Genomic DNA, 10,791 nt, shown 5'->3' with positions numbered 1-10,791 from the left:
AACACAAGACTTATCTATGAAAATGACATGTTGAAGACAGATCTGATGCATATTCAGAATGACTCAAATGAACTAATGAGACAAAAAGAAATCTTGGAAAGAGAACTGGAAACTGCAAATCAACACAAAGAAAAATTCAAGAAAAGCTCAAAGGAACTTGGCACCTTGCTGAAGAATCAAAAACCTAAAGGTGACACTTCTAGAATTGGCTTTGAAGTTGGTGAAAGCTCCAGTACTGCAAATACTCAGGATCACAGCAAACCGGTAAGACAACCTAATGCTTATAAATTCAATGGAAAATGCTTTAACTGTAATAAGTATGGTCATAGAGCAAATAAATGTAGATCTAGGAATTATCAGAATATCAACACACCCACGGGTCAATGTTCAAAATGCAACAAAGTTGGTCACAACTCAATGAATGTGAGATGTTATGTTTGTGGAAGATTTGGACATTTATCAAATCAATGCAGAACACAAACCGGCATAGGTTATGGGAAAGCTATTCAGAAGAATAATGTAACTTGTTATGCATGTAACAAGATTGGGAATATTGCTAAATTTTGTAGCAGTAAAGGAACACTGGTAGACAACAAAAGTGCTAGCTTGAAAGATAAAGAAAAAGTTGAAGAGGTTAAGCAAGAATTCTCAAAACAATGGATTAAAAAAGCTGATCTAAATATTGGGAATACTTCTCCACCAGTAGAACCAACCAATGCTCCACCGGTAGGACAAAGTGACACTTCACCGGAAGGACAGAGCAGTGCTCCACTGGCAGGAAGTTCTTCATCTAATTGAAGAAAATTTCCTTGAGGGTTTGGCAATCTAATGAGACATATGCTAATTATTCCCTCAGTTAGAGATAAGAAGTTGAAAATTACTTATTACCGGTAGGCAATGTTAAGTGAATACTTAACTGGCATGCAATTAATGTGGTAGATGGCGAAAAGACATTATAAAAGTAAGGTTTTGGCTCCATTTCATTTCACCGTGATTTCAAATTTTTAGAGAGCACGAAGATTCCAAGCTAAGGCATTTCGAGCAAAAAGCAAGCACACTCCAAGCAATCATCCATCCAAGGCAGTAAAAGGTATTTAATCATGGCATCCACCTCTGCAATTGAATACATAGCAAACCCTACTGTTGTTGAAGTAATAAAAAGACCTAGGCCCGTATTTCAGTTAGTTCCCGAGATAGCAAAGAAGGATGATACCTTAGGTGCATTTTCTCAAATTCCTAAGGGAGTTGTATATGCTGAAGACCCCAGAATGTACATCCATTGCAACATTGAAGAGTTAGGAGATGAGGAAATCAAAGCCATGTATAAAACCATAATATGTGATAACACCGGCAATATAAAGGATGAACACAAGATTATTGAAACCCTAGGATTTACAGAAATCCTTAGCATTCCTGAATTTCCTAAGGATGTGATTAGGATAGTTTTAAGCAGAGTACATGGAGAATTTTTCTGGTTAGATGCAATCCATAAGATCACCAAGGAAGCTGTGAAAGTTGTCACAGGGTTACCAACCACCAGTAAGAGACCAGATAAAACCAAGAAGGTTCCCAATGACCTAGTTACAAAACTAACTGGTGCAACATTTGACAAGAGATCTCTAAGGGTTAATGATGTAAAAGATATCAATGTGAGATTCATCAGTATGATATTAGGTTATAAAGCCACTCATGCTAATAGACTTAATTCAGTTTCAAGTTTATGCATTAAGAGTGCTTATGATATGGTAACAGACAATGCAAAAATTGACATATGTGAATGGTTAAAGGATGAACTAATTGACAACCTTGGAAAAATCAAGAAGGACAAGAAAGGAACTTTCAGATTTGGAAATCTATTAGTATGCCTAATGCTACACATAACAAAACAGGTTCTCGGTATAGGTTATAAAGAACTTGGATATGACACACCGGTAGGAAAGCAATTGACTGAACTATTCAATAACATGGGTGAGAACAAGGAGAACAATATTAATGACTTCTTTCAAGCATTAAAGACCAAAATGAAGAAAAGAGTAAGGTTATCTCAGAAAATAGTAGACAAATACAAAGATGATATATGCTTTGTCATTAAGAAAGATGAAATCTGGATGGAAGCGGTCATCCCAAGGACAATTTGGGTAACCGAGATGGGCTATGAAATAGATGATCACATAGTTGAAACATATGCTAAAGCACTTCTGGAAGCCCCCAATGAACCTAAGGAAGAAGTATTTGGTAGTGTTGAGACTATAGAAAGCCAAATACAATCAAAGAAAAGAGTAAAGAAGGTTGAGGCATTTGTGAGGAAAGGGTCCAGACAAGCAAAAGCCATTAAGGAAGATGTATTAAAGAAAACTGGCATAACAGACGATGAGTTGGTAGCTCCACAACCTAAAACTCACCTATCACCGATAGGTACCTCTTTGGAAGGTGACATGCTAGCAACTTTTAAAAGAGTTGTAAGAAAAAGAGATCCCTCACCGGCAACCACTCCTTCACCTAGAAGAACAAGGCAAAAACAACAAGCAGTAAGATCTCCAGTTAGAAAGGCCACACCAAAGAAGAAGTTGACACCTAAGAAGAAGAAAAGGTCAAACAGAGACTTGGCACCTCTTGATGTACTGCTAAATGAAATCACAGAGGAAGGAAAACAGAAGAACATAGAGAAAATCTATGACACTCTAACTGCTGATGAGAAAAAACAAGTTGAGAACAGTGTTATATTGCATATGGACATGTACAAGAAATTTTTGATGAAAGTAGCAAATGAAATCCCTGATGATTTATTCAAAAGACTTGAGGCCAGAAGACAAGCAGTGATAGAATTAGATAAGAAAATAAAAATTGAGAAACTACTTGATGTATATATGGTAAACTCTCCAAAGGAAATTGATGACTTGATTGCTCAAGTAAACCGATCAGTATTCTCTACTACACACCGGCATATTTTACTAATGGCAGGAAGAGTTAATGAAGTGACAGAGGAAACAGAAGATGGATGGGATATATTCCTGGTTGACAAAGAAAAACAAGAGTACAGGAATCCTAAACCTATAAAGGTATATCAGAAAGATAGAGACAAGGGGAAAGGCAAAGTTGGTGGACCACCAAGCATCAAAGTTAAAGACAACCTACCCCCACCGGTGAAAACAACAACTACTAAAGATCAACCGGAACAGGTACATAAGGAAACAGTGCCACCGGTAACCAGTGAAGTAGGAAAACCAGTGCTTAAAGAAATGCAGACACAAATTGACCTACCAGAGGTCAATACAAGCTTGGTAACTTCCACCGGTACTCAGATTGTTGGATCATCATCAACATTCAAGTCAACAAATGTGACTGAGGTATTACTTGACTCTATCAAGAAAATAACTGACTGCAACTCACAGGCTTATAAAGCAATTGATGATTCCATACCAATTTTGAAGGTAATAGCTCCCAACTGTAATATAGATAATAAAGATTCTTTAGGACAATTGGATACATTGTGTAAATACATCTCAGAAAATATTGAGAAAATAAAGGAAGAATTAGTGAAGGATAAGGTAGAAATTGAAAAACAAAAATTCTTTGATGAGGAAATAAAGAAGTGTAACAGAGATTTTGACACACTTCTACCGGAACTATGTAGTTTGTTGAAAGAATACAAAAATCTGTATAAAGATACATGTAAAACAAACTTTTTTACTATAGATATTGACAAGAAAATAAGCAAGGCACAGGATGAGATAAATAAACTTGCAAACAACTTTGTCAACTCACCTGATACACTATCAGTTTTTGAAGAGAAGATAGCAGATTTTGAGGAAGAACTACTCAAATTAGAAAGGGAAAAAGAAAGAATAATAAACAAGGCAAAGCATTTGAGATCTAAACTAAGTCCAAGATTGGACTATTTAGCATCTCTACGGAAGGAAATTTCTGAGGCATTAACATAGGGAAGCAAAACACCGGCAGAGCATTTTCAGCATCTCACCGGTACAGTGAAGAGAACTGAGACAGCAATAAAAGATAGTAAGAAGTTTATGGATAGTATAAACTTAATTTTGGGAGATCTTTTTCAGATTATAACTACCCAGCTACAAGGTTGAGGTTATGGATAGATGAACCTACAAACTCTACTAACATCTTGACAACCTTTGTCATTGATGCCAAAGGGGGAGTAGTGGGATGAGAAAGTTCAAAACACAGGAATCATATGCTCAGGGGGAGCTCTCACATTTTTGGTAACATTTTTGGACTACACACTTTTGAACACTTTTTGAAATTTCTCATGAGTGTTGTCATCAATGCCAAAGGGGGAGATTGTTGGCATATGCACACTCCAATGAGACATTGTATGCGATTGAAGGTTTTGTCATTGATGGCAACCTTGCAATCCTATGGCACCAGTAAGACATTATACCGGCAAAGCATTACACCGACAAGATAGTGCACCGGCATCAGCAGATCACACTCTACACTGGCACTGGCACAGAAGAAAGAAAGTATACCAGCACAGAGGCCGACAGGATTTTTGTTATGTAATATTTTGTTTATTATTGTAAGCCGATTTGGTAAATTGTAAAATGACTCTTATATATAAAGGAGATCATTATAGACATTTGCAAGAATGATGTAGGAGCATAAAAGAAAATATTAGGCAGACCTAATGTGCGAAATATAGGTCAAAGGGGTATATGTAAAGAATAGAGCAGGAACCGGTACTGAATCTGGCATTGAAGATGCTATTGTAAAGCAGTACAAGTTATTGGATTAGTATAATCCTTATTGTAAGTCAGTGTGACTTCCCATTGAGCAGTGAGCTCTAGGCAGTTTGCCTTCTTGCATGTGCAGGCCCCTATTGTAAGGAATATTCTCTTATTGGCCAGTGAGTGAATATTGTGGGTCACAAATCCCACCGAGGTTTTTCCCACACCGGGTTTCCTCGTTAAACATCTTGTGTTATGGTGTACTTTTCATGTGGATATTCTTGATTTTGTTTATTGCATTATTTCTTGCATACCGGTACACTGTTATATTATGTTCTGCATGTTTTAACTTAAGAAATACTTATTACCGGTTAGATACTGATTCAACCCCCCCCCCCCCCCCCTTCCCCTCTCAGTATTTGTGGGACCCCTAACACCATAGTCCCCTTTGATTAATTAATTCAAATTAATTAATCCTCCCCCCACTTCAATCAATTCTTCTAATCCTCTAATTAATTAAAACAAATCAATTTATGAGTTGTTGAGAATTGATTAGTCTTTTCCTATTATTTGAATTTTTAAATTCAAATTACCAACATGCCTCCTAACTTCTAACCACCTAACCTAACCATCCCTCTAACCTAACCCATTCCACCTAACCTTGAGTTTAACTAACCCTATCCTATCTTGCACATTCTAACCTCCTTATCCTAACCTCCTATGGTGTGGATATTTTCTTCTTGAGAGACATGACACTTTGGACACATGTCTCCTCTCCTGGACACTTGCCCTTTTATGAGAAAAGCTCCTTGACACTTGTCACCACAAAGATGACAAGTGTCTCTTCCTCCAACCTCTTTTCCAACCTCCTCCAATTTCACCCTTGATATCTCCAAACTCAATCTTGACCGTTGATTCCTGCCACCTCACCCTTGGCCTTGGAAATCCTATAAATATCCCCCATTTTGGAGCAATAAGGATCCCATCTTATTTTCATCTTATGCATTGTTATTATAGGCATATCATTTGAGCATTGTTGTTTTAAGCAATTGCATCTTAGATTTAGTTTAATTTGATCATTTTCTAGCATAATTGTTGAATCATGTAGCTTAATCAATCTCTTTTCTAGCTTAATCGCATCATCATCATAGCTTAAGCATGCATATCATTAGCTTAATTAGTCTCTTGGATCAATCTAGCATAATCAATCTCATCTTTGCATATCATTATCATTTCAAATCCTCCATCTAAGTGTAGTCAAGTCACTGGGATTGCTTATCCAGATCTGAGAGCAAATCCATACTCGCATCTCTTAGGAGGCGATAGGTCATTTTGTCATGGTTCATCTTTATTTGCTTATTATTTGCTAACCATGTTTGTAATGATCTATTGAGTGATTTGTATTGCAGCTGCAGGTATCACACTTCACAAGCACGACACTTAGTTGTCATTTATAGAAGTTAGTTTTAATGGGACCATCTTCCATTATTTACTTTTGGTCATTTAGACATTTAATATTTTGCATATAGCATTTAATGTTTGTATTAAGAGTAATTACCATACCTCATCACACTTTGCTTATATATTCAAGGTGTTTGTAGATTGTAGAATCAAATATCGCTGGGTAAATTTTTTAATGTGACTAGTGTCGTTGGTCCAACAAATGCAACAGTCCTATTACACCACATGAAATGGAGAGAGACTAGAATTCATGACCTCATGCTTTACTACTAGAAACATTACTTTATTCTAACTTTTAACTTTTTTTAATTTTAGGTTGCCTTTTTTTAGACTAACAATAGCTGGAGCATTGATATTGGGCATGCCTAATCCTCAATGGTTATGCAGTGTGGGAAGCAAGTGCTACCGTAAGAAGAATTAATAACATGCCCACATACAGAAGGGAAGAAAAGTTACAAAAGGAAAACCATTGGATTCAAAGCAAACAGTAAAGAAAATGGACGCTCTGGGTGCTAATTTGTAAGCAATAGGGTTTGCGCAATGCCGTTGATGATAAATGGAAAAACAAAACCGAGCTTTAAGATAACCAGCAATGATGATGGAAATTACAAGGCCAAGCCTCCTGCCAAGTTCATTGAAAAAGATGGAACTTAAAGCTTTCGAAATTAGCCTGAAGGACAGAAATTGTACAGAAGTTTTGAATTCAACTGAAATCCTCTTTTTCTTATTCTTCGTTCTTCACTTTTACAATGAGATCCATTTGCTAATGTTTTTCTGGATGAATTTGTACACAATCGATCCAGCAAAACCCACTGTCTCCGTTTTGAAAAATTTCGTTGTAAAATGCTGTTCACTGCCAACCTTAATATCAGAGCACTCTGTAGAGAAGGGCAATTGATGGAGGCGCTACATATTCTCTCTTCTACACACAACCCATCTGTAGACTGTTCTACATATCTCCAAGTAGTGCATACCTGCATTACAAAGAAAGCCTTTTCAGAGGGTAAGCTTGTCCACTCTTTCATCATTGACAGAGGACTGACATTTACTGCAGCCACATTTTTTCAAAACAAACTCATCAATATGTATGTCAAGTGCGGAAGTTTGATGGATGCTCGCAGAGTTTTCGACCACATGAGAGAACCAGACGTTTTCTCGTGGAATATGATGATTTCAGCTTACAGAAGACGTGAGTTTCCTCAGGAAGCGTTAACCCTGTTTTGCCGAATGCTACAAACAGCTACCAAGCCTGATCAGTTCATATTTGCCAGCATTCTTCCAGCTTGTGCTGAATTGGGAGCTTTAGAACAGGGTATGCAGATACATGAAAGGATACTTGAAAGTGGGTTTTTATTAGATGTTGTAATTGGGAGTACCCTCGTAGATATGTATGCAAAATGTGGAAGCATACAGAAAGCAAGAGAATTGTTTGACAAAATGCCTCAACGAGATGTTGTTTCATGGAATGGGATGATTACAGGATATGCACAAAATGGTGTTCTTGACGAGGCTTTAAGGCTTTTCAAAAATATGCCTCAACCGAATCTGGTGTCATGGAATGCAGTTATTGGTGGGTATGTACAAAATGGGTTGAGTGAAGAGGCTTTGGAAATTTTTAGGCAAATGCAACAAACCGGGGTTGAACCTGATCATTTCACCTTTGCCAGCATCCTATCAGCCTGTGCCAAAATGGGATCTTTGAAAAAGGGTATGGAGTTTCTTCGAAGTATAATCGAAAGTCGATTTTCATCCAATGTTATGGTTGTCAACGCCCTGTTAGACATGTTCGGCAAATGTGGAAGCATGCAGAAGGCTCGCGATTTGTTTGACAAATTGCATCATCCAAATGTGGTTTCATGGACTGCAATGATTACGGGGTATGCTCAAAATGGTTTCCTTGATGAGGCTCTGAAGTTTTTTGAAGAAATGCCTGAGCCAAATGTCGTCTCATGGAACGCAATCATTGCAGGATTTGCGCAGACTGGCTTCGTCGAAAAAGCTTTAGAGATTTTTCAGCAAATGCAACAATCAAGCGTCCAAGCGGATCAGTTCACATTTGCTAGCGTTCTTCAAGCCTGTGCTAAAATAGGAGCTATGAAACAGGGTATGGAGATTCATCAAAGAATAGTTGAAAACGGGTTTCTGTCAAATGCTGTAGTTGCAAATGGCCTGATAGATATGTACGCTAAATGTGGGAACATACAGAAGGCACACAAGTTGTTTGACAAAATGCATCATCCAGATATGATCTCATGGACTGCGATGATTGCAGGATGTGCACAAAGTGGTCTTCTTGACGAAGCCTCGAGGTTTTTCCAACAAATGCCTCAGCCAAACGTTGTCGCATGGAATGCAATCATTGCTGGATATGCACAAAATGGGCTTGTTGAAAAAGCCCTGCAGAATCTCAAACAACTGCAACAAACAGGTGTCCGGCCTGATCAGTTCACCTTTGCCAGCATCCTACCAGCCTGTGCCAAAATGGGAGCTTTGGAGCAGGGTATGGAGCTCCATCAAAGAATAATCAAAAGTGGGTTTTTGTCAAATGTCATCGTTGCAAATGCCCTGATAGACATGTATTCCAAATGTGGAAGCATACAGATGTCACATGAGTTGTTCAACAAAATGGATCATCCAAATGTGGTTTCGTGGACTGCGATGATTGCAGGATATGCAATGCAGGGCTATGGAAAGGATGCCCTCAAACTCTTTACACTAATGACTCACTCCGGAACCTACCCCGACCGTGTAAGCTTTGTGTGTGTTCTGTTTGCATGCAGCCATATAGGCTTAGTGGATGAGGGCTGTAAATACTTCAGTGACATGAGTGACTCTTACTCCATTGTGCCTACAATGGATCATTATGTATGCATGGTTGACCTTCTTGGCCGTGCTGGCTATCTTGAGGAAGCTCTAAAATTTATCATCAAAATACCAATTAAACCGGATGTGGTTATGTGGATGTGTTTGCTTGGTGCTTGTAGATCACATAAGAATACAGAATTAGGAGAGTTTTTGGCAACTCTTCTTTTTGAATTGGATCCAAAAAAATGCTGCACCATAAGTTCTTCTGTCAGACATCTATGCAGAAGTGGGAAAGTGGGGTCAACATCAAAAGTTAAGTAGATTGATGAAAGATATATGAATTGGAAAAACACCTGGGTGTGATTGGATTGAAGAGAATAAAGTGTACATGGATTTATTGTAGGAGACAGACCACACCCACAAACTTGAGATCTGTGCAAATTTAAAGAAACTATCCTGGAAAATGAAAGCAGAATGATAGATTCCAGTTTCAAGACAGACTGAATGAATAATGTAGAGGATGAAGAGAAGATATTATTACTCTGCCATCATAGTGAGAAGTTGACAATTGCTTACAAGGTTACTATTGCAAGAATCTTCCTTATGTGTTGACTACCACCCTGCGACAAGCTTTATTTTATCTTCAGGATTGTTGCAAAAACGATTGCGAGAGATTGAATGATATCAAACTTGGTGGATAACAAGGTGCATGATATCACTCGCTTTGGCACTTAAGAATGAATCGTGTTTTACTCTTGGTTTCTAAGATATGTTGCTCTCAATTGTTTGGAGAGATTTGTCAAACTCGTGGTGTAGAATACTATGGAGGGGCCATACCATTGAGATTGTTTTACAGGAAACAGCAGCCGCGGAATGAAAAGCTTGAAGTCATCGTAGAAGAATGGTAGATGCGGAAGAATGAAATGGGAGATACGAGCTTAATTACAATCCAATACTTGGACATGGTGAGGAGAGCATATCTTGATAATTGTATACTGCAACCTTCATCATGCTTATTGTTTTTTTGTCTGGACTAACTGTAACATCTCGTGCTTATGTTAGCTCTAGCATTCAGTTCTTCCATCTGGGATTAAAATATATCTACCAATCGATTCATACAAATTTTTAATTTCCCTTGTGGATCAATTGCTTTCTTGAAGAGCTAATATGCCTGTATTATGCAGAAATGTTATTTTGGATTAATTTTATTTCAAATCAATTTATACACGCAGAAGTAAGAGTTTAACTATTATCTTTTTATAATGGACGTGCATATTGTGTGTAATAGAGCATGTAAAATGATACCAGCAAGAAATGAAAAATAATTTATAATCTAGAAGCAACATTACCATTTCTATTATATAATATTTTTAATTGACATAAACACATGTCTAATGAGGTTTAGACGTCATCCTCTTTTGAGTTAGAAATGAGTTGTAGGTGCATTCCTACAATATGCGTTGATTTTGCCCCTTTCAGATATGTCCTGTTATTACACAATACATCTATAATTGTACAATAAAGTATGAATTCTGCTTATGTTATTGAGTTTATATGGGTTTTACAATGAATTCTGTAAATTCTTATAAAGCATTGTATTCTGTTAACTTCTCAAAAAAACTCTTAAAACTATATGATGAGAATTAACGTCCAATTAATTATTTATTAAATCTAACATTAATTGTCTTCATTAGATATGTAAATGTTAATTTTCCAACGCCCTCCTTATGGTTTACATTACCCAAAAAAGAAAAAAAAAAGATGAAGAATAAAATCCATGAAACAAGGACTCACTATAGTAACCTATTTAGAAATCTACAGAAATATCTCC

At 37.2% G+C, this 10,791-nt stretch overlaps 1 protein-coding gene across 1 annotated transcript; it reads left to right on the top strand.

Moving 5' to 3' along the window:
• Window positions 1-6,547: 6,547 nt before the first annotated feature.
• LOC131042067 (pentatricopeptide repeat-containing protein At2g13600) lies at window positions 6,548-10,172 on the top strand. The gene has a single exon (XM_057975372.2). The coding sequence runs from the start codon at window positions 6,999-7,001 to the stop codon at window positions 9,279-9,281; it is 2,283 nt and encodes a 760-aa protein (XP_057831355.2). The 5' UTR covers window positions 6,548-6,998; the 3' UTR covers window positions 9,282-10,172.
• The last annotated feature ends 619 nt before the right edge of the window (window positions 10,173-10,791 follow it).

This window comes from Cryptomeria japonica, chromosome 5, assembly GCF_030272615.1.
Source record: "Cryptomeria japonica chromosome 5, Sugi_1.0, whole genome shotgun sequence".
In the NCBI taxonomy this organism is placed as follows: Eukaryota; Viridiplantae; Streptophyta; class Pinopsida; order Cupressales; family Cupressaceae; genus Cryptomeria; species Cryptomeria japonica.
Note: the sequence above shows the minus strand (reverse complement) of the source record. Positions and strands in the feature narration are given on the sequence as shown.